The sequence below is a fragment of the Miniopterus natalensis genome, chromosome 22, assembly GCF_054644295.1.
Source record: "Miniopterus natalensis isolate mMinNat1 chromosome 22, mMinNat1.hap1, whole genome shotgun sequence".
Lineage (NCBI taxonomy): Eukaryota > Metazoa > Chordata > Mammalia > Chiroptera > Miniopteridae > Miniopterus > Miniopterus natalensis.
The window spans coordinates 454,916-480,011 of NC_142102.1; the positions used below are offsets into that span (position 1 = coordinate 454,916).

Sequence of the window (25,096 nt, forward strand, 5' to 3'; positions counted from 1 at the left end):
ACGGCTCGGAACCCACGCGCGTGAACTCGGGGTGCCTGGGAGGCCGGGCGAGTACGTCTCAGCCGCGGGGACTCACACTGGGCACCGGGGCCACCGAGGGCGGCCGAGGGAAGAGCCAGCAGGCCGGGGCCTGAGCGCGCGTCTCAGGCGTTTGCTGGCGTGGGTTACAGATCTCTCTGCAGAGATAACCGGCAGCCGCTTCCAATAGCCCCAAACCACTGGTGACCTTGGCCAAGCTACAGGTTCAGGAAGGGATTCGCAGGGATGTCGCTTTGAAACTCACTTAGCTGTGGGTGTGCGCGCACGTGGGGGTGGGACACGCGGTAGAACATTCGCCGCACTCTCCACGCTGCTCAGGGGTGCTGCGCAAGTTCAGAGACGCTGAGCAGCGCCCTCCCTGCTCCGAAGGGTCACGACGGGTCTGGGGAGGGGACAGGTGAAGGGGGGACCGAGCACGCGGCCCTCATCGCCGCGGGCGGCGCTCAGAGATACAGGTACCCGACCCAGTAGACCAGGTTGAAGAGCAGGAAGGACGTGGGAAAGAGGACCCGGGAGTACGCGTCCAGCTCCGAGACGTCTATGTGGATGCGCCCCCTCCTCCAGGACCCGGACCTGCACTCTTCGTAGCAGCAGAAGAAGCTCTGGCAGTCCTTGCCGTCGAGACACTCGTAGACACAGGTGTCTTCGAACTCGTGCCAGTACAAGGAGTTGTTGAAGGTGATCATCGTGGGGGGCGGAGGCCGCATGTCGAGGAGGGAGTAGTTCTGTGGGCGACAAGAACGCAGGGTCACCGCGGAAGGCCCGGAGGCCAGCCGGGGTGAAGCGTGCAGCGGGCACAGGTCGCCTCTGCCCGCCGGACACGGGTCCACGCCCTGCCCCTGCCCCACCTCCCGCCCTGGGGAGCTCGACCTTTGAGGATTTAACCTTCGCAAATCTAAGGGGAGAAAAGGTGAGGCACAGCGCCCAAGGCTGCGTTGCTCAGATTGCTGGTGCGGGAGGCGGAGCACAGTTTCCAATGGGTGCCAGCCGTTTCAAGTCCCTGTTCTGCCCACTTTCCTGTTGACTTGGAGCGAATATGTCATAATTATATACACAGATGCTCCCCGGCGTACGACGGGGTCACGTCCCGATAAACCCGCTGTCAGGTGACAGTTCTGTAGTCAGAACACACCTAATGCACCTGACCTCCGGCTTCAGCTCAGCCTGGAGGTTCCTACCGAAAGCGGGTCACTCTCCATCCCTGTCTAGTCGAAAACCCCTAAACCACCGCTGGAGACCAGGGACTGCCTGTAAGCCCTTACCCGTCGCACAGTCCGTATGATGCAGCCGGAAAAATCGGCCTTTACTGACTACTAATTGCATGTGTTTGACCACGGTCAGCCGTCTCTCCCGAGCAGCGCCACCCAGAGGAGGAGCCTGGCCGTGACAGGCAGCGCAGGCCCAGCAGAGGGAGCCAGCCTCGCAGGGTCAGCTCACCAAAGGTCTAAAGGGGGACCCGGGAGGCCACGGGCAAAAAAGCAGCAAGGTTTCGGGGGGCAACAGAAACCTCCACTTCCCTTCTCCACTTGGGGAACTAAACCCACGATCACTGAAACACGTGTCAGCCTGACCCAGTAATGAAGGGAGCTCCGTTTATAGCTCACTGTTTTGAAATGGAGCTAATTTCATCTGACAATATTGAAATAAAACTTAGAACATTAGGAACCCTACGCAGCAGCCATATGCAAAATGACTCCAGTGTGTCTAAATGCCCTCCTCTCCACTGTCATGGCTTCGAACGGAGACTGTAACGGAGAGCCTGCGAGGTCCTCTTCGCCGCCCCGGTCCCGTCACGCGGGTCCCTGGCCCACTTCTGCTCTGGCCGCGTGCGCAATGCGGCCTCGTGGCTTCTGGAACCACTGCGCTTCCTGGGCCGCAGGTCCCACTGCTCGCGCCAAGTGGGTCAGCTTTGCAGTTTCCGTGTGGGGAAACCGAGGCACAGGGATGTCTGAACGCCCCAAAGCACGCGCGTGGTCGCCAGCGGAGCCTGGCTGGTCTCTCGCCGCTCAGAAGCTGCTCGGTTTTGCTGCTGGTGCTGCTTTCCCTTGTCGGGGACAGCGGCCCCTTAACCCGCCCGAGCCTGGGTCTCCCAGAATAGAGCTGAAGACAATGACAACCGTCCAACTGTTGAAAAGCTCTTTTCTTTGGCTGCCTTATGAACTCTTTTTTTTTAAAGGTTATTTTACCTTATCACAGGAGAACTTTAAAAAAAAAAAGTTTCTATTGATTTCAGAGAGAGGAAGGGAGGAGAGAGGGTGAGAAACATTGATGGGAGAGGGAAACACTGATCGGCTGCCTCCTGCACGCCCCGACTGGGGGTCGAGCCCCCTACTGGGACTATGCCCTGACCGGGAACCCAACTGCGATCTCCTGGACCACAGGTCCGGGCTCGGCCGCTGAGCCACCCACGCAGGGCGGCGGCCTCCCAAACTCCTGTTGAAGGCTCCGCTGAGTATGTTCTCGCCTTTCTCTCTGTGCACGGCTTCTCTATGTACTTTCTTCGGGGCTGTTACGCTTTCTTTACGGTGTAATTCTGGTTTGTGGAAGTTTCATTTTCTCTGTGCTGAAGGATTTTCTTTCTTTCTGAGGTGTTATCTCTACACCAAAGGTGTCGCTCTGTCTTCCCCCGCTCCCAGCCCCGGGCGGGTGCGACAATGTCCCCTCTGGCCTCTGGCTATTCTATCCGACTGTCCTTTCCTTAGCAACCCCCCCCCATGACTGTGGGTCTGTTGTGCCGAATAGGAACCATTTGCTGGTGACATCTGTAGGTGCACGTGGCTTCCCACAGCTGTAAAGTGAGAACTACACTGAGCATAGATACCTGCACAGTCTCCCCAGGAAAACATGTTGACACGCACCAAATACAAGTCACGGGTTAGCAGTCAGAAACCCGCCTACGGTGCGTGAGTGGGCACTCGGGGGTTCAGAACAATTCACCCCAAGATGTGCCTCTGTGTAAGAGGGTTATTTTGAGCTAAAAGCAACATATCCTTCTGTCTCAGTTCAGTAAGTTTGTGGAAACACTGGCACCTGCAGGGCTATACGTACAGAGGGGGCCTGCAGGGTTATTCGCTCGTGAATCCACCTCGAGGAGTCTGGATGCAGTAACTGCGAGAGAAGCAGAAAGAACAGTTAAAAACTGCTGTGCAGGTCTCAGCGTCCCCCAGCTGAGAGCAACCTCTAAGGTCTGGTGACGTTAACCCGTCACTGGTGGGGGAAGCTGAGGGGGGTCGCATCGAATCTTCTCAATACCTGACTTGTTTTCTTTCTCTTTTGGTTTTGTTAACCCTCCCCTGAGGATATTTTTTTCCATTGTTTTTTAGAGTGAGAGAGAAACATCAATGTGAGAGAGACACATCGATGGGTTGCCTCCCACACACGCCCTGACTGGGGCCGAGGACCCAGCCTGCAACCCAGGTACTGGGTTGAACCCGGGACCCTTCGGTGCGCAGGCCAGCGCTCTAACCACTGAGCCACACCGGCCAGGGCCTGTCTTGGTTTCTTAGAGGCTGTCGAGTTAGCTATTTCTATCAGGTTGCGTGAGATCCTTAGGAATACAGACCCTTTGTCTCAAACCACCCTCCCATTGCCTTTTCCCCAAATCCTTGCTCCTGGGACTCACCGATGTTTTCTTCGTAGTGGTGGGTGGTTTTCTACAACTCGAGTAGTAGTTGAGGGTGGCGTACTCCATCAGGGCCGCGAAGACAAACAGGAAGCACACGGTCACGAAGAGGTCCATGGCGGTCACGTAGGACACGCGGGGCAAGGAGTTCCTGGCTATGGTGCTGAGCGTGGTCATGGTCAGCACTGTGGTGATGCCTGCGTGGGGGACAGGTGCCAGGTTGTAAAAGGAGCCACAATGACTCCCTCCGCTCCAACACAGCGTTTTGTTTTTATGTGAAATTTTCTTGACATTGCATAAGTGTGACATTACATACATTTATTTATGTATAATCCTCACCTGAGGATATGTATTTTTATTGATTTGAGAGAGAGAGGAGGGAAGAGAGAGAGAGAGAGGAACATTGACTGGTTGCCTCCTGTATGTGCCCTGACCAGGAATCAAACCTGCAACCTTTTGGTGCAGGGATGACGCCGAACCAACTGAGCCACCCGGCCAGGGCTGTGCTATTACTTCTAAATTTTAATGACTGTACAATTTTGTAAACCATGCTTTCGAGAAATCTCTATTGTAATCGTCCCAATAACATTACAATACCTGAATTAAGTGGGTACCTTGCGATTCATTCAGTAATTCCCTAATTGTTTGACATTTTATCTTTAAATTTTTTTTTGTTAATCCTCAGCTGAGGATATTTTCCCCATTGATTTTTAGAGAGAGTGGAAGGGAGGGAGAGAGAAACAGTGACGTGAGGGAGACACGACTGGCTGCCACTGCGTCTGCTCACATCTCACAGCCTTCACCTGACAGGTGACTGGTTTTCTTTCTTGCTCCCCCTTTTCTAGGGGCTTTGTAAACTCCCGCCCGGCTTCAAGGCCCAGCTGAAGCCCCACCCGTGTGGCACCTTCCCCACCAGCACCGGGGCCGCGCCGATAATGCTCACATCCCACTACCCCTGTGCTTTCCAGGACCTTGTTTATTTTGCACCGTGACCGTCTCTGCACGTCTGTCCCCCTGAATAGCTGCTGGGCTGTGCCAACCTCAAGGGCAAAACTCTACCTTGTTCCTCTGTGCTTGCTTGTCAGCGAGCCCAGCACACTTTAGGCATTTAGATGAGTGTTTTGCATAAAATGCATTCATTCATGGGTTAATTAGTTAATTACTGATACTCAGCGTTGGTCTGACCTTGACGATTTCGTATACATGGGTCAACACTGAAGATTTAGTCAAAGACTGTGGGGAAGATTTAGAAAATCGATGTGCATGCGCCGGGTGGTTCAGAAGGAAAAACAAATGAATGAAGGAATGGAGCCCTGGCCCGTGTGGCTCCGTGGTTAGAGCGCTGGCCCTTGGACTGAAGGTCCCAGCCGAGGGCACAGGCCTCGGCTACAGGCTCGATCCCTGGCCCTGGTGGTCGGGGCGCGTGCGGGAGACAACCAATTGGTGTGTTTCTCACATAGGCTTTTCTCTCTCTCTCTCTCTCTCTCCACCTTCAACTCTCTCTGAAAGGCAATGGAAAAAATATCCTTGGGTGAGAATTAAAAAGAAAAAAGAAAAAAACAAGACAAACTGGTAAAGCCCGGCCGGTGTGGCTCAGTGGTTGAGCGTCAACCTATGAACCAGGAGGTCGCGGTTCGATTCCCGGTCAGGGCACAGGCCCGGGGTGCAGGCTCCTGGATCCCCAGCAGGGGGCGAGCAGGAGGCAGCCGATCAATGTTTCTCTTTCCCTCTCTGAAATCAATAAAAACATATTTAAAAATAAAAAATAAAAACCGGTACAGAGCATGTCGCATATTCTAAAACCACTGACACGGAATGTTTCATTAAGAGGACTTCGGGAGACGGAGGGAAGTTCATGAAGGGACTTTAAGCTTTAGGGTGCAGGTGGCCAGCAACGATGAGCCCGTCCCTGCTGGTCGAGCCCGCGGACAAGCAGACCTTTATGAAGAGACGTGTTGCCGATACTGAGTCTGTTTCTCACGCGGACGTCACGAGGCTTTCGCGTGCAGATCGCAGGGCGTGCCTGCAGGCTTATGACGGCATCGTCCTCACAGAATCCATCAGGTGACACGACTGATGTGTCTCCCCTCTGACCCTACTTAATTGGAGCGGCACACGCGGGACTCTACCGTCAGGAACAAGAATCTCCTCGGCTGCTTGAAACCGCCTAATCCTGCGTCGAGCAGCCCTCGGAGGAGGTCAGCTCCCCTTAGCTCTTCCACCGAAAGCATTTTTATGAATATTTCTGTATTAAACTTACACACAGAATGGTGGGCGATACGTATATTTTTGAAACTCACCTAATGCTGTTCTTGCTGGTGTCGCGTCTTTCTTGATCCAGAATGACACCCAGGATAAAACCACAGTCAGGATGCAGGGGATGTACGTCTGGATGGTGAAGTACCCCATCCTTCTGCTCAGTTCAAAGTAGATGGTCATGACGACGTAGTCACCTGCCACAAACAGGTGCATAGTGAGACGGCTTTCTCGGTGTCACAGATAGTTCAGGGAAATGATGTGTAACTATTCTGCTAAATGAGTGACTTGGATAAAAATATGTAAATAAATAAATACAACAATATCACATGGGGCAAGGGTCAAAACGCTGGTGGAGTTAAATTTAATTTTCATAATATCCATGGCTGGCCACTGGAAAGACACAGAAACAAACACATTAATGGGTAGAGGGGATAGATACACACATTAATTCCGTAACAGACAATTACTCGTGAGCTGTTTTGCTTGAATTCATTGTTCAATTCGCTGAATTCACTGCATGTTTAAAATCGAGGGTAACAGACGAGAGCCTCCACCCTCAGGCAGAGCCGGGGTCATTCTACATTTTCAACAGTAACAGCTACCCATAAACTCCCACACGTAAAGCTGTGTAACCGGTTTATATTTCTATTTTTATAGCACAGAGTTTAGCTTTTCGACCTTGTACCTTTTTTTTTTTTTTTTCCATTTGATTTCAGAGAGAGCAAGGGAGAGGGAGAGAGAGAAACATCGATGATGAGAGTCATTGATCGGCTGCCTCCTGCTGGGGGTCGAGCCCGCAACCCGGGCCTGTGCCCTGACCGGGAATCGAACCACGATCTCCTGCATCCTAGGTCGATGCTCAACCACCGAGCCACACGCCCAGGGCCAAGTACCACCTTCTGCCCTGGCCCCCAGCTTGTCCTTCTCAGCCCCAGGCCGCTGCACGGCCCTCCACCAAGGACCTTTCTGCAACATGACTGTCACCGACCCTCTCCTTGTGCCCTTCAGCAGCATCCTGCTGTCCCCAAAGGCTCACACCTTTGCGGGGTCTGCAGAGCACCACGTGCGTGAAGCGCCCTCGCTCGGAGTCTATCTGGGCACCGCGGTCTCCCAGGTCCCCCGACCGGCCAAGGTCCTTGCAGACGCCGCTGAGCCCCTTCCCTCCCCCAGATGCTCTCCTCGGTCCCCCGACCCCGGGCTCCCTGTCGCCTGAGTACTTCAGCTTGGAAACCGCTGTTCACCAGGAGGGCCCCTCCGACCCCCGACCGGGGCGACGAATTCCCTCCTGCAAAGACCAACCCAAAGCCTGTCTCCAAACCAACGAGCTGGGTGGGTTGCAGAGAATACTTCTCTCGTTCACCATCGTTGGCGGCAAGCAATCAGTTGGTATTTGTTTAATGTAAAGATCGTCCTGAAAGTTCCATTTTCACTAAAATGATCGGCAGAGAGACGATCTTGAACTCGTGTGAAAACCATGCTTTTCAACAAACGACTTTCTTCCCGGATGCCGAGCTCCGCAGCAGCAACGTTCAGGGTGGGAGAACATTCCATCGAAACATCAAGTTTCAGATCGCTTCCCCCAAACCATTTCATATTTTAAGCAAATTAGCGTTTCAGTACAAAGGAATCAGAATGATTAAACGGAGGCAATCAGAGAACACAAATATTTTCCTAAGTGATCTGAATGCCAAGTGACATCATCTCCTGAGGGAATGTTATTGAATCGTGTGCGTTATTAAAAGCTTATTATTTTTTACATAAAATTTCAATAAAGAACCAAGCAGAAAACCAACAGAAGACAGGGAAACAAAACGGAATAAATCGCCCTGGTGATAACACAGCCCCAGTGGAACATCCGGAAGAGTCGGATAATTTATTGCAGGCTCCCGAGTGAGTAAAAGACGGAGGATTCCAGGGCGGGCGCAAAGGGGGTCAGCAAAGGGGTGTCTCCTTTGGGAAGAAGGGGCCTGAGGTGTGCTCAGCGAACCCCTCTCCCTAACTCCGAGGTCTGCCCCTTGTCCACCGTTGGGTGAGGGAGCGGGGCCATCAGGGCCACATTCCAGGGCCCGACCGTGCAGCTGCTGCAGGACAAAGGAAAGCTAGGAAGACCCCGGGACAAGTGGAATAGGGAAACTGAGGCAGGAAAATTAAACAGAGCCCCGAAGCTCTGCAGACCGCTTGCAGCTGGACCTTCTCGTGAGAATAAAGGGTTATAACCTCCCCTCACCAAAGAATGCGGGAGAGGAGGAGAAGGGCCGAGGGAGATGAGTGGGAATCTTAATGCAACTAGAAAATGCATAATTTAAATCACCCCGAAAGCAACTAAAAGGCAGCAGAGAGGCGGGAGGAGGGGCAGTCTGATCTCATCCCACTGTTGAAGCAGAGAAGCCAGCAGTCTCGGGGGTTAGTTGCCAGGTGCTTCTCACAAATTCTGGGAAAGTCGTAACAGAGAAAAGGGGAGATCTTCAGCGCTGTCTACCAGGACACCCAGCAGAGGAACTGAAACAAAACGCTCATAGACAGGAGGGTATGTAACACCTCGAACCCCCACCCAACCTGCTCTCAGATTAGCTGGGAGCCCGTCTGAGCTTCGTAAGCCAGAGGATAGCTCGCCTTGGTCCTTTAATAAATGTGCTTGCTTTCATTTTTAAATAAATTCACTTTAACACAATGCAGTCATCTGGGGTCACTTGTTTAAATTCATTCCTACGAGCATAACAAGAAGGGAGGTGGGGACAGCCCTCTCCCTCTGACTCGGGGCTGTCCCATGACACCTCTCTGGTGTTTTTATTGGAAAAATCAATAAATCCATGTATCTTTATTTAATTCACTGTGGCTACCTTAAACTAGAACGCTAAGCAAACAAAGATGTTTGCCCCCAGAAAGCCTTATTTAGTTCAATTTGAATTTCCTATAATAAAATATTGAATGTCTTCCATAAAGCCTTGGCAGGTTTTTTGTTAGATTTAACTCTCGGTGAACGCATATTTCCGTTGCTATGGACAATGACATAGTTAAGTATACATTAATTTACATTTTATAACTCTTATGCATTCATTGGTTGATTCTATGTGCCTGGACCAGGGATTGAACCTGCAACCTTGGTAAGTTGGGAGATGCTCTAACCAACTGAGCCGCCTGGCCAGGGCTTAAGTTGTCACACTCCCTTAGGTCAGTGCACATGGATTTAAGACTTTTCTTCTGATCAAATGACTGAAAGCAGTAATGTATCTCCATAATGATAAAAAGAGATGTATCATCCATGCTGGGGAACACAGCGCAGAATGAAGCTTAACCCAACAGTGGACTAGAGAAAATAAAATACTCTGCAAACGGAGAGTTGGCCATAGGAAGTGAAGTCGGCTGTTTGTAGCTTTGATGTGGAGTCACTAGCCTCACGGCGAGAGGTCTCACAGCAGCTGCGCACACCCCGGGTGCCTTGCTGTGGGCCACGCTGGCAGTCTTCCTGAGGCTCAGTCCCCATCGTTAATAAATATATTTGCATATGTTTTAAATTCTTCAAAGTGAAAGATGGGAGGCAAATAAAAACCACAGAACGGCCCTGGCTGGTGTGGCTCTGTTGGTTCACTGTCGCCCTGCACTGAAAGGTTCTGGGTCTGATTCCCAGTCGGGGACATGCCTGGGGACATGCTCAATCCCTGGCTGGTGCATATAGGAGGCAACCAATTGATGTTTCTCTTTCTCCCTCTCTCTCTAAAAATCAATAAAAATATTTTTAAAAACCCCCATAAAATGATGTATATGTATATATATCACTGTCACCGTGTACTAAGTGCTCAACTTGTTCAGGCCCCATGGAAAGATAATTTTGCTGTCAAGGAATAATTAATGAAGTCTGATTTTAAAAGAGCAGACATAGTCAGATGTGATTTGTATCACAGAATCTCCATTTTCTTGGTGGATGAGCAGTTCGTTCAGCCGGGCAGTGCTCTTTCCGCATCTCCCGTCTGAGTTAGAGCAGGAGGGTGACTCATAGTGGGTCTGAAGGGTTCTTCACTCAATCTTGTGAGCAAAGACACTGCCGCTATTTTTAAAATTCTGACTCTAAAAGCCAGACTGATTTATTACCCAGATTGCACTCAGAAAAGTATGACAGAAAGCCAAGAAGAAACCACTTTTAGAGTTCCTTCTACCGGCGCTATTTTAAACGTGCCTTTCTATTTGCGTTCAGGATATAAATCTCACTACAGAGCCCTGGTAAGGTTTGAACAGCTGACTGAATGGACTGTTTAACACAGAAAGTAAATATGTAAATCCTACAGTGCTCCCTCACAGGAAGTACATTAAGGCAATAATAATAGATATTATTTATTTATGTTTTTCTTAATCCCCACCGGATATTTTTTCCAATGATTTTTTTAGAGAGAGTGGAGGGGAAGGAGGAAGAGGAGAGACAGAGACATCGATTGGTTGCTGCCGGCAGGTGCCCCAACAGGGCCGGGGATCAAAGCTGCAACCCAGGTATGGGTCCTTGACCGGGAATTAAACCCAAGACCCTTTGGGACGTAGGGCAATGCTCTAACCACTGAGCCACAGCAGCCAGGACAATAGATGATGTTAGTTATACATATGGATGGCAATTATGCACTTTGCATATGTTAGGTCACTTAAATTCACAACAGCCATATAAAGAGCTGGCAATGTCCTTGTCACTTAGGAGAGGTGTGCACCGACGGTCACAGAAGTGCCCAAGGTCAGAAGCTGGCAGTCTGACCCGTCCTCCTGACCTCTGTGCTCTCTTTATCAGAAACGATTTTAAAAACTTCAGCTGGAGCACAAGCTACCAATTGAACACAGAATATATAAAACTTCATGGACACAATATTTTCTTGGAGTTTGGAGAATTGCTTTCAGAAGCTGCTGAACTTAAATCTGGAATAAATGGCAAAAAATATCACCTATTCACACCCAGCTGTGTGGCTTTTGCCTTAGTTACAGACAAGCAGCTCTTTCTCATGGTTCCTTTGACTATGAAAATTTACTCTCTTAGGGGGATGGTCTGAGGCTTTGCCATAAAACAGGCACCAGGAGGAGAGTCTCTGGTGCAGCTAATTGGGGGCCCAGGCTTCTGACTTGATCCCCTCCTTCAGTAGCAGGGGCCTTTGTGAGGGCTGCCTGCACTGCAGAGCCACTCAGAGGCAAGCTCCCAGTGCCCTGAGCTGGCCAGAAGCAGGCCCACGGCAGAGTAGGTTTTTTATTTCTGGCTTCATTTCACAAAGCTCACTGCAGATGTCTTGACATTCAGGATAAAAACTGCTGAGGGTCCTGCCCACGTGCCTTTAGACAACGGGATTCAGGTTCAAGTGGACATGATGAGTAGCCTTGATACAGCAAAGACGTGGGTCAGCCTTTGTCTTAAAGGTTTTATGAAAGAGAAAGCAACGAGCTAGAAAGATCACAACATGAATTCCCCCTCCCTCCCTCTGGCTCTCTCTTCCCTTAGTCTGGCAACATCATCATTTCACCCTCATTTTTATTGGCTATTTTGTTGGATATAAAATTTTGTTTCTTTTCACACTTTGAATTCCCTTGTCTTTTGGTTGCCATCATTTCAGGTGAAAAGTCAGCTGTCTGTGTTCATTTTGCTCCTTTGAAGGTAACGTGTCCTTTCTCCTCTAGATGCTTAAAGATATACTTTCTGCCTTTGGTCTACAGCACTTCAGTGCTTCCCTCTGTATTGCCCATCCTTTGGAGTTTATACGTGTTCCTGTGTGTGTGATTCATGCTTTCATCTACCCAGGATAATTCTAAGCCATTATTTTCCAGATATTGCTTCTAACCCATTCTCCACGGCCCACACTTCTGGGATTCCAATTACACTGTTTTTAATATTTTCTTTACCAATTACACTTAGTTATAACTTTATATCATATCACAGCCCACCTCAGAGTACCTAGTGTTGGCAACACACCTAGAGGCTGGACACTTGGCCTCATGAATCTGAGGCTTTTCCATTTTTTGAGTAAGTTCTATAGCAGAATTATTTATGTATGTTTAAAAATAATACCCATCCTCTTCAAAGTTCACAATGATTTGTGACAACCAGTTCAGGGGTGGGGAACGTCTAGCTCATGGGCCATATAGAAATCATTTGGTTTTTCCCTGCCAGGGCAACCACAGGCAGGACTCGAAATTCAATAAATCTGGGAGCTTTTTCCATAGCTAATTTTTAAGTTGATAGTTTTGTATGGCCCTTGAATGATGTTATAAATATCCAAATAGCCCTGGACAGAAAAAGGTTCCTTACCCCTGAGTTAGATGATGCTCTGAGTGCCTTAATCTTCTTGGAAGAAAGGAATTACATAAGGACATATTGCCATCATCAGTTTGAGTGAGCTTGAAAACAAGAAATAAAATTAGTCTAGCCACAGCTGATTTGGCTCAGTGGTTAGAGCATCAGCAAGTGGACTGAAGGGTCTTGGGTTCGATTCCAGTCAAGGGCACATACCTCAGTTGCAGGTTTGATCCCTGCCTGGTTGGGGTTTGTGCAGGAGGCAACCAATCAATGTGTTTCTCTCATATCAATGCCTCTCTCTGTCTCTCTCCCTCTCCCTCCTTTCCATCCACTCTCTGAAAAGCAATGGAAAAAATATCCTCAGATGATGATTTTAAAAAAATTGGTCTAGAAGACATTTCTCTAACAGGGATACTCTCAAACTCTACTGGAACACTGGACAATCCTTCACGCTTAGTACACAATTGTGTTTTATGACTGTCAGGGTGCCTTAACTGTTGACACCTGATTCAGGCTGGACATAGTGGACACACGCGTAGAACAAAGCACCGCACAGAACAAGGCGCAGTCTGACATCTCATCTCTATGGAACCAGCTGCTGCCCCCATGCCAGAGTCATAGCAATGCTGCATAGCAACACCTGGGAAATGTTCTCATCCACTTCTCTGCACCTTTCTGCAAGCCAGAACTGTGGCCGGAAGTCCAAGTTTCCTCTCTGCAAACTGGGCTTTGGATAAATGAGTACCTGAACGGCTATCATCACAATGTTTCATTCAAGTGTGAAGGACTGGGAAGAAGTTTGTGAGCAGGCAAAGCAGACAGGGCCATGCTGCTGTGCTAGGGTCTGACGGGGCTTGTGTAGCAACGGATCCCGTGAACCTTGAGTTTCTGCACTGAGAGGGACATGCTGCCAGGAATTCCCTCAGTGAGAAGCTAAGTATCAGGTCGGATCTCCCCGAATGAACAGAACATTTGTAAGGCCACTCTGGGGATGTTATAGAGATGATGTGAAGCCAAGAATGATATTAGGAGCCCTGGCCGGTGTGGCTCAGTGGGTTAGGCTTCCTCCCATGCACCAAACAGAAGGTTGCTGGTTCGATTCCCAGTCAGGGCACAGGCCTGGGTTGCAGGCTTGATCCCCAGTAGGGGGCGTGCAGGGGGCCGATGATGGATGTTTCTCTCTCATCGATGTTTCTCTCTCTCTCAAAATCAATAAAATTATTTTTTAAGAAAAGAATGGCATGAGGAAACACATTGAACAATATGAAACCCTCCGGAATTATGTTGATCTTAACAGTACAAAAGTCAATTTTTTTTTTTATCAGTAAGGGAACTCCTGTAGGAACAGGATTTTTTGTTGTTTTGTTTCCATACTCGGAGACGCTGCAACGTAAGATACGATCGTCAGAGAAAGAAATGCCTGAAAGAGTTCTCTTTTTATTTTTCACTTTGTTTACTTTGTAAACACACATTGTCCCAATGAATCTATTTCCTGTTCACACAGTCTGGGTTCTGTAAATCATCAGTAATTATCTGCCTGTGAGAACGGCGCGTTGCGATGAACACCCATCCGTGGCTAACACGCGTGTAAGGATGATTCATTCGTGAACATCCGGGCTGGTGGTGTTTCTTATCATCTGAAGGATGTTTTCATTCCAAATATAATACACAAAAGATTGAGTCTGGCTGTAACAGAGAGTGAACCCAGGTCCCTCTAGTTTTCTTGTGGGCTTCAGTATTGGTAAAATGCGTCAGCTCGCCCTGGCCAGTGCTGCTCAGTGGTTAGGGCGTCAGCCTGCAGCACAAAGGTCTGGAGGTTGGTTTCGGTCAGGGCCACGCACCTGGACTGCAGGTTCCGTCCCTGCTCCTCGTCAGGGCGCGTGCAGGGGACAACCTGGTGTGTCTCTCTCACACCGGTGTTTCTCTCTCTCCCCCCCTTCCACTCTCTCTAAAATAATCAGTGGAACCTCACAAAGGACATGCTCATTCTCCAAAATAAAAATTTAAATGAGAAATAAATCTGCAAACTTCTCTGTGGTAGTTGCAATTCTTTGTTTCCTCTTTCTGAAAACATGTGAGAGGCAGTGTCTATATTCAATATTTGTCCATGAAATAGGATTAATTCCTGAATAGTAGGATAATTTGGGGGGGGGGGCTATTTTTTGCATTTTTGTCTTCAACTATGACACTTAAACACTCAACATGTTGCCTAAACCCAGAAAACAATATGGTTACACACAAATGAAATGCCCAGGATGATCCTGAGCAGACTAATAATGTGGGGTGGGGAGAGGGCTGGGTTTTGTGCGGGGGACTGAAGGAGGGTGCATAGGAGTGATTTAAAAAAAAAAATGTTTCCATTGATTTTAGAGAGAGAGGAAAGGAGAGGGCGAGAGAGACAGAAACATCGGTGTTCTGAGAGAAACCTCCACTGGCTGCCTCCTGCACGCCCCCAATGGGGACTGAGCTTGTAACCCGGGCAAGTGCCTGACCAGGAATCAAACCCGGACCTTTTGCTGCAAGAGGCAATGCTCCACCAACTGAGCCACAGCGCCAGGGCCAAAGGAGTGACCTTCATGACGACTCAAGGCCTTTCCACTGGGGAAACAGGGAGAGGGCATCGGGGCCACCGACAGGCCTGGGGCGGGTGGTCAGCACCCTGAGGCTAGAGGAGCTTTGGAGACAAAGGGCGAGAATCCATCCCTCGCATCTCACTCCTGTCTTCCAATAGCATGGGACCTGGAGGCCAGTGAGTTTGATTTTTTTATGAAGTTATTTCTTTAGAACATACTTTTGCTTGTTTTCTAAAGAAGGCACAGCGACGTGGAATTCCACACGGTGTGAAGTTTCCCATGTGAGCAGGAGGCAGGGAAGAGGCGCAGATGGATGGACCAGGTCCGTCACCAGGGCCAGCACGCTCACTGCTTTCCGTGAGGATCGGCTCTGCCACGAGTGAGGGAAAGAATTTCAGGGAAACAGGCATCTCCCATCCGCACAGGAGCGCCCCAAGCCTGGCGTCCGTCTTGCTTGAAACTGAGCGCGACATGGCGTCTCCTTGTCATGCTGATGTATCAACCCCCAGCTCGCACAGCAGCCCCTCCTGTCTCCCGCGTTTCCAGGGAGACTGAGAGCTCCTTGCTGCCCGAGAGAGCCTTTCATACTTAAAAAAAGTGTTTTTATTGATTTTAGAGAGGACGGGAGAGGGAGAGAAACATCAAGGGGAGAGAAACATCCATCAGCGGCCTCCCGCACGCCCCCTGCTGGGGATCGAGCCTGCAACCCGGGCCTGTGCCCCGACCGGGAATCAACCCGGCGACCTCTGGGCGCACTGGATGCTGCTCAACCCACTGAGCCACACGGGCCAGGGCTTCAGGCTTTTCTACCTGCAGTAACTCCGGGCACAGTGACTGCTGGACTCCACCTTCCCTGTGCTGGTTGCTCACGGTCAGTTTCAGGTGCCCTGAGCCCGCTGTGCTCAGCTTGACTTGGCATTTCCTCTGGTTTATCGCTACTTCACCGGGAGCAGCAGGGCAGGAGGCTCAGCACCGAGGCTGCAATTTCAATGTGAGAAAGGTCGGCCCTGCCCGGTGCCCGCCGTTCCCCCCAGAGCTCTGCTGGCTCATTTCAGCTTCTCGGGGAGCAGTTAAATGAACGCAGGTGACTCTTACTTGGGAAAAACCTCCCCCCAAACAGTTCCCGCTGTGTGACCTCCACAGTTCATTTAAATAAATTATGATCTTCTTGTGCTCTGACCTTATCAATATTTCATAGTTAAACGCAGGCGCCACTCTTCACTGTGAGCACCGGGACTTCTACAGGGAGGTTTTACTTTTTTCATTCGTTACATAGCTTTTCAAATCTTCCTTAACGTGTATTTTACGATCTATCAAGAAGTCACGCTGTCCTTTAAATGTGTCAGCATTAATTAGCAGAATTTACATCTTAATCTAGTCAGCAATAAAACAAGTTATATGGCGTTTTAAGAGCCAATATGTTACCCGTATAAACACATAAGGAAAGTGGACTCTCGCCCCATCTGCACCCCGAGCCCTGCAGGAAGAAAACCAGTCAGCAAACAGCGGGTCACAGAAGTAGGTAAACACCTACCAACAGGCAAAACCCCACAAAGCAAAAAGCAATAAACAAATAAATACTGTAACAAGTGCCGCATCCCTTTCACCGACCTGCCTGCTTTATAAAATGCACATAACAGTCACCCAAGAAAACCAAATTGCTGGGTAATGAGTGTGGAAAAGAAACCAAGTTCAAGACCCAGTTTAGCCTAAAGGAAAGGAAGAAATTAAAACCGGGGGACATTTTCCACCAGCTTCTTTTATTTCAAGTATTATTATCAATAACACTTGAACATTACTGTGTGTGTGGGAAGTTGAAAGTTGCAGGAGTCTCACCATTAGTAAAACTGGTTTACATACAGGGGGTCCCCAAAACTGCACACACACTGTAACAGCTGACAGCTCAATTTTGAGAATAAAATATATTTTATTTTTAAAAAATATATCTTTATTGATTTCAGAGAGAGGAAAGGAGAGGGAGAGAGAGAGATAGAACATCAATGATGAGAGTCACCGATCGGCCGCCTCCTGCCAGCCCGCGACTGGGGATCAAGCCTGCAACCCGGGCCTGTGCCCTGACCAGGAATCGAACCCCGATCGCCTGGATCCTAGGTGGACACTCAACCGCTGAGCCACACCGGGCCGGGCTGAAATACATTTCAATAAACACTGCCTTTACAACAATTCAAAGTGTGTGTGTACATTTTTGGGGACACCTTATATATAGTCAGTAGTGAATGACCCTAGTTAGGTTTATAGACATAATATGAACAGACTTTTGATTCAAATACATGTCAATTTCAATCACCCTTTTCCCATCCTAAGTGAAACATTTAAAAATACTTTCACTTTAAATCAGTTGCTCTGTCTCCAGTATCGCTTAGGACCAGGGTGGCCTGAATGTCATCAGTTTAGACACACACCCGAAGGAGTTCTGGGGAAAGCCGTGGCTACCTGTAGCCTTGGGCCCGGGGGAAACTGTCCGAGTTGCTTTGAGAGCCGCACTTCTGCTCTGCGCTCCTACCTGCAGACGTCGTCACGATCTCGGTGGTGTTTCTGAGGCCCATAAAGTCAAACTGATAAAGCCGCCAGGACTTCTGATTGGCCGTCTCCACTGAGTTTTTCCTCCATCTGTAAATCATCTCCTCCTTGGGGTAGCCATCTGAAAACATGAACAAGTGTGAACACCAGGGGATGTAGGCTTACAAAACATTAAAGTCAAAATTATAATTCTGATCACTTAGCGGATTAACAGCTTAAGCCCTATTTGCTCTCAGAACCTTCCTGAGCTCACAGAAACTCCAGAAACGAATGGGCAAAGGCCACCTAGCTGGGGGATCCTGCTGAAGATCTCCACGGCCAGCAGGATGCTCCCAGCCACTGGCCCGGCCCCCGTCTGTGCCTTCAGCACACAGGTGGCCGCTGTCGTGGTTTCTTCCACCTTGAAGCGCCCAGGCTGTCGTTGACCTTCCAAGACTGGAGGTCAGGGTCCCCCGAGCTCTCAGACACTGAGCTCCACCTGCCGGGCCCACGTCCATCCGCTGCGTCCTACATTCCTTCCGCAGGACGAGACCCTGAGGCCTCAGGAAAGACGGGTTTAATAAGGCGGCAGCTCTGAGACTCAGGCCGCCTGGCGCGGTCCTGCCTCGACATTAGCTCTCCCCACGCTGCTAAGGACGCCAGGGAGCAAGACGCTCTCTCCTCTGCATTTACGGTTAAGTCATCCTTCCTTAACACAGGCGCAGGTAGGTATTTCCAAAATTTAACTATAGTCGTTTCATGGTTTTATTTTTATGTCTAATTGGTTAGTCACCCTGGAATTATTTTGCTCCTTGAGTGTGAATTCTGTGTGTGTGTGTGTGTGTGTCCCTGTGTGCCTGCAAATACCACTGGTTGTCAAATTTTAAAGAGAAAAATACCCTGCGGTCACATTCTATTATTTTTAATTTTTATTTATGTTTTTAGAGAGAGAGGAAGGGAGAGGGAGAGAGAGAAACAATTGGCTGCCTCCTGCACACCCCCTACCGGGGATCGAGCCAGCAACCTGGGCATGCGCCCCGAGCGGGAATCGAACCAGCGACCTCTCGGTGCCCAACCCACTGAGCCACCCCGGCCAGGGCTGCAACAACTATACTCTACGTTCAGATAACATTTTCCCTTGTAAAGAACTTCAGCCTGCAGGTTTTAATTCTCAAAGACAGGAGTATTTTCCTCTGTTTTTCATAATTTCAAATTTCCTTTCAAAACAATTTAGGTCCCACAGAAGCAGGTCCAGTGGACAGACAGGGAATTCTACCAAACCTCTGATAATCAGATGCTGTCGGTGTTCTTTAAACCAGTCCAGACAGCAGAAAACAAGGTAAAACTGTCCAATTATTCTTATATAGTAGGCATCACATGATATACAGCCTAGCAATGAATGCACAGGAAAGTAAATCTCTTACAAATACTGATGCAAAACCTCACATAAAGTCTTAGTTAACGGAATTGATGAGCAGAATATTTTAATACATTACGGCCTAATGCGATTTACAGAAATGAGAGCGTGGAAAGTCATGAATATAATCCATCACAGGCCCACTCCACAGAAAGCGAAGCCATTTCGTAAAACCCAGGAATACATTTGTGTTAAAAACATTCAGTAAATTAGAAATTAAAGACTTCCCTCTATCTAGTGTGTATTTTCCTAAAAGCCAGTAACTCAGTAGGAAAACATTAGGGGCTTTCCTTTCTTTTTAAAATTGAAAGCAAGTAAATACCTGTTACTTCCTCTTTTATTCATCATTTTATCGGGGACATTAGTCAGCTTACTTCTAGAAAAATACACACATAGACACCTAGGGGCATGAACATTAGAAAGAAAGGTAAGTTTTTGCACCTAGAAGACACAAAAGACTCAATGAAAACGAACACAATATTATTTTTAAATTATCACAAAACACGCAGCACAAACTTAACAAAAACGCGCGAGTCCTGAAAGAGGGAGTTTGCAAGTCACCACCGAGCCGAAGCAGGCGGAGCCCACGGGGAGACAGGCCACGTGCTCGCCCAGGAGGCTCCGCAGCCCAAGGCGGGGCCTTACCCGGGGCCCTTGCCCGGGCCCGTGCGGGCGGCAAAGTGACCCGGACGGGTGCCCTCGGCGCCTTTTCCGTTTCGGAGGCGGTTACACACGGTCCTTGGTAGGGCGACGAACTGAGAACGACCAGAAGCGCAACGGGGGGTAGATTTCCTTAGGTTATTAAATAGAAAGCTACACCCAGCGATTCCGCACTGATGTGTGACCGGCCGAGGGGACGGGACAGGAGCACATCTCCTTGGAATCAGTACACAGACGGTGGAGCAACTTAACTCAGCCAGAGGAGGACGGGGCGTGACTTGTGGAAGCCACGAGGAAAGGCAAAGTTAGGTCCAATGCTCCAGCACACGCCGGGCTGCATCCCAACGAGTCCGAGCGCGAAACCTGAGAAAATTCGGCCACAACTTCGGATTCGGGAAAACTTTCCTAACAATGGATCAAAGCCCAGAAGCAAAGAGACACAGAGACACACCCACAGACACACACAACACACACAGACACATACAACATACACAGACACATAACACACACAACACAGACACACACAACACACACAGACACACAACACACACAGACATCACACGCACACACAGACACACAAACACACACACAACATACACAGACACACAAACACACACAGACACACACACAACACAGACACACACAACAGACACACAGACACACAACACACAGACACACACAACACACACAGACACACAACACACACACAACACACACACACAAACACACAGACACACAACACACACAGACATCACACGCACACACAGACACACAAACACACACACACAACATACACAGACACACAAACACACACAGACACACAACACACAGACATCACACAGACACACAAACACACACACACAGACACATACAACACACACAGACACACACAGACACATACAACACACACACAACACACACAGACACACAAACACACACAGACACACACACAACACAGACACACACAACAGACACACAGACACACAACACACAGACACACACAGACACACAACACACACACACACAACACACACACACACAAACACACACAGACACACAACACACACAGACATCACACGCACACACAGACACACAAACACACACACACAACATACACAGACACACAAACACACACAGACACACAACACACAGACATCACACAGACACACACAAACACACACACAGACACATACAACACACACAGACACACACAGACACATACAACACACACAACACACACAGACACACAAACACACACAGACACACAACACACACACAGAGACACATACAACACACACAGACACACAAACACACACATAAAAACACACACAACATGCACACCAGACACACACAACACACACAGACACACACACAACACAGACACACACAACAGACACACAGACACACAACACACAGACACACACAACACACACAACACAGACACACGCACAGACACACGCACAGACACACACAACACACAGACGCACATATAACACACAGACACACACACAGACGCGCACACAGCACATTTCTAAAATTGGCTACACACAATGATTTAAAGCAGGACCAAAAAGTATTCAGTAAGGAAAGTAAAAATGACAAGTGATGAACTGGGGAAAATGCAGTTAACACAGCACAGAAAAGGGCGAATCCCACAAGAAAGAACGAGGAAGAGCCCAGAGCTCCAGCAGTCAAAGCTACGCGCAAACAGCCTCTACCGAAAATGGACCCCGAGCTGATGAGAAGGCGCCGGGCCTCCCTCCTGGTGAGAGGCTCGCAGGCGCCGGGCCTCAGGAACTTACGCTCGGGTTTGAGAAAAGGCAGGAGGCACTTTTCCTGCTTGTCCTGCGCCGGCCGAACCTCAGGGGAAGTGAAATAAGCCAGGCGGCGAAAGAAAAACACCACATGATCTCGCTTACACGTGGAATCTAAAGAACTTAATAAACTGACGAGCAGGATAGATTCAGTGACATGGAAGCGTAGAGGAGACTGAGGAATGTCAGACGGATGGAGGGTGGAGGGGGAGAGAGTAACCAAGGAATTTATGTGCATCTATGCACAGCCCAAGGACACGGACAGTGGTGGGGAGAGGGACGGGGGGGGAAGGAACGGGGGGGATGGGTCATTGGGGAGAAAAAGGGACATCTGTAATACTTTAAACAAAAATAAAAATTATAAAAAACAAGCAAACAAACAAAAAACGAATGAACATTCATTAGGGAAGGTTCTTCCGGCGGACGAACCGCAGCGAACAAATGCGGGGGGTGACTGTGATTAAAACAAGGCTCCGCGGCGCGGGTGGAGCTGGTCTGACAGCGGGACAGGCAGGACAGCGGACGGCAGGGTCCTCCCGTCGGCGAGGCCGGTCGCCCAGGCTGCCTGCGAAGTGTCTTGTCAGGGGAGCCGGACCTGACGCGGGCCCAGGCCCTGGGGCGATTCACGGGAAACGGGGGGCTACACGCGGCCGCCGGAGCTGGATCAGCCCGACGTCGGATGCGGGCGACTCGCCAGGCGGCCTGGCCTCGTTTCTGCCCAAATAAACCGGGCGCGCTAAGGGACTGAAGGAGACGCGCGAGGAGCGGCACCCGGGCGCACTGTGATGCCGACGCGGCGGGTCCGGCGGGAGGGGACGGCGGGAGACACCGGCCACGGGCGGGGCGCTCCTGACACCGAGGAATCAGCGTCAGCCCCGGCACTGACGACACGTCTGCCCCAGGCATCTGCAGGAGGCTCCCTATGACGTCTCCCGTTTACTCGCGGGTTTCCTTTCACAAACACGGCGGGAGGCGCACGGAGCAAAAACCGCCAGGAAAGTCAATGTGGGCAAACGGCGCAAGCGGCTCACTGCACTCTCTGATCTATAAAAAAAAAATAGAAAGGCTGGGAAAATATGCCTACAGTTTGCAAACCACAGCCTTTACTCAGCCAATAAAATAGCTACCGTGAGGCCCGAAGGGGTTTATTAAAACGAAAGCGTAAGCAGGCCCCGCACAGCAACGCTAGCGGCCCCCGGCTCTGCCACGCGCACAGTGTGACTGTGATGCCACTAAGTCACTAAGACGCTTCTCAGGCTCCTCGCCTGTGAAACAGGGACAATGTGGGTGGGGATCCTACGTCCTAACAGTGAGGCGGCACCAAGCCCTGCACACCATGGACAGTCCACCCCTCGACCCAACACCCCCCCCCCCCCCCCAAATCCATATGCTGAAGCCCTAACCCCAACGCCTTGGTATCTGAAGCGCAGAGCTGGGGCCTTCGGGAGATCAGCAGGTCGTGAGGACGGAGACCTCACTAGAGGATGAGGGCCCCGCAGAGAGGAGGCACCAAGAGACGCGCTCTCCCCACCAAGCGAGGGCGCAGCGAGAGGGGGTGCGGAGCAGGACGAGAGCCCGCGCCAGGCGCTGGACCCGCCAGCACCTCGATCTTGGACTTGCAGCCTCCAGAACGTGAGATAAATGCCACTCAGTTGACGGTCTCTGTTAGGTGGGCCCAGGCTGACTAAGTATACAAAGTGCTTCGCGGCGTTCCCGGCCACGGGAGTGGCTGAGTCAATGGGAATTGTAGTTTCTTATTTTGGTACCAGAAAAAAATAAAATTACATGCCTCACTCAAAATACTGTGTTGACAGGTTCTTCCCTCTTGGGTGGGCTCCCCGCACCGCTCTCCTTTAGGGGCTCCCAGTCCTCGGCTGCTAAAGGCGGGGAGGGCACCGAGCAGCAGTTACGCCACCGCCAACGCGACCTCGGAGGGCCCTCTCCGGCCCGCCCTCCGAGTCTCCCCTCTCCGTGCCTCTGTCTTAGAACAAACAGGTCAAGAGGCAGCAGCCTCAGAGAGTTACAGTCTGCACAGCCATTTGTCTACAGCAAAGTGATATTTGTTTTGAATTATGAGAGTTAAGTGGCCGCTTCCTTGTCTAATGCATTTGACCCACTTTGAGAAATGTGCAGCAGGAAGAGGCCAGCGCTGACTTAGAAGATGCAGTATAAAGCTGCTTCCAAATTTATTTTTGTTTCTGTGCAAGAAAACATAAATCCAGCTTTCGTAATTGTGATCAATTCCTTGTCTGTGGTTGTTAATGTGTCTAAATAGAATAATAATTTTCCTGATGCTGTGAGAAATATTTTCTCAGGGCAAATGTGACAAATGCTCCAGAGCTTGGCAGCAGCTTCAGGCATCAATAACAAGTTTTTTTCCACTGTAGGGGAGGAAGCCACAGACCTCAATACGCAGTGTAGGGTCTACTGGGCACTGCGCGAGCTACTGGATAGTATTACAGTGTCTACTGGTTATTGTAGGGTCTACAGGACAGTGTAGGGTCTACAGGACAGTGTAGGGTCTACAGGATAGAGTAGGGTCTACAGGATAGAGTAGGGTCTACAGGACGGCGTAGGGTCTACAGGACAGCATAGGGTCTACAGGATAGAGCAGGGTCTATAGGACAGAGTAGGGTCTACAGGACAGTGTAGGGTCTACAGAATAGAGTAGGGTCTACAGGATGGTATAGGGTCTACAGGATAGAGTAGGGTCTATAGGACAGAGTAGGGTCTACAGGACAGTGTAGGGTCTACAGAATAGAGTAGGGTCTACAGGACGGCGTAGGGTCTACAGGACAGCATAGGGTCTACAGGATAGAGCAGGGTCTATAGGACAGAGTAGGGTCTACAGGACAGTGTAGGGTCTACAGAATAGAGTAGGGTCTACAGGATGGTGTAGGGTCTACAGGATAGAGTAGGGTCTACAGGACAGTGTAGGGTCTACAGGATAGAGTAGGGTCTACAGGATGGTGTAGGGTCTACAGGATAGAGTAGGGTCTACAGGATAGAGTAGGGTCTATAGGACAGTGTAGGGTCTACAGGATGGTGTAGGGTCTACAGGATAGAGTAGGGTCTATAGGACAGTGTAGGGTCTACAGGATGGTGTAGGGTCTACAGGATAGAGTGGGGTCTACAGGACGGTGTAGGGTCTACAGGATGGTGTAGGGTCTACAGGATAGAGTGGGGTCTACAGGACGGTGTAGGGTCTACAGGATGGCGTAGGGTCTACAGGATAGAGTAGGGTCTACTGGATAGTGTAGGGTCTACAGGATGGTGTAGGGTCTACAGGATGGTGTAGGGTCTACAGGATAGCGTAGGGTCTACAGGATGGTGTAGGGTCTACTGAATAGCGTAGGGGCTAGTGGATAGAGTAGGGTCTATTCCAGGTCACAAAATCCTTTGTCCAATATTCAGAAGCCATGCCAGAGTCTTCCTTAAACTTCTTTACTCAGAGATTTCTCAGCTCGATGGTCCTTTATCATTAGATACGGGCCCTCAAATTGGAGCCTGCAGGTTATTTTTTAGTCTCCAGAGTAGACAAGCCACTGGGTCTTTCAGAAAAATATGACAACGAAATGACTCCCGTTGGCCTGTCTTGGGTGCTGTCTGAGCCATATGGACAATTTGGCTGTCTCAGGCTGAGTGCACAGGCCAGCGTCCAGCATGTGCCAGTAAAGAAGTGTAACCATGTGACCATGCCCTTGGAACTCACTGGTCTTCCCACGCTCCCCGCATCCTGAGGCCGCAGCTGGTGAGCGTCCCTAGGGAGACGCAGGCCACCAGTGAGGTGGCCACACCTGCAGGGCTGGGCCGGGCTCTCCAGGAGGCTGTTTCTCAGAATCACCATTCAACAGACAGTGCCATTTCTCTGAGAGCCAGAATTTAACCTCAGTGATCAAGGGGTGCAAATGCGAAGGGCTCCACTAAGGAGATAAA

At 49.9% G+C, this 25,096-nt stretch overlaps 1 protein-coding gene across 1 annotated transcript in view; it reads right to left on the reverse strand.

The window, feature by feature from the left end:
• Positions 1 to 221: 221 nt before the first annotated feature.
• Positions 222 to 25,096, reverse strand: part of GABRG3 (gamma-aminobutyric acid type A receptor subunit gamma3) — a 209,982-nt gene continuing 185,107 nt past the window's right edge. Inside the window, exons 6-10 of the mRNA XM_087829179.1 lie at positions 17,274 to 17,411; positions 5,962 to 6,114; positions 3,662 to 3,858; positions 3,088 to 3,147; positions 222 to 764 (exon numbers count right to left, since the gene is read on the reverse strand). Coding sequence (XP_087685305.1) covers positions 483 to 764; positions 3,088 to 3,147; positions 3,662 to 3,858; positions 5,962 to 6,114; positions 17,274 to 17,411 — 830 coding nt within the window. The 3' untranslated portion in view covers positions 222 to 482. The remainder of the gene's footprint in view (positions 765 to 3,087; positions 3,148 to 3,661; positions 3,859 to 5,961; positions 6,115 to 17,273; positions 17,412 to 25,096) is intronic.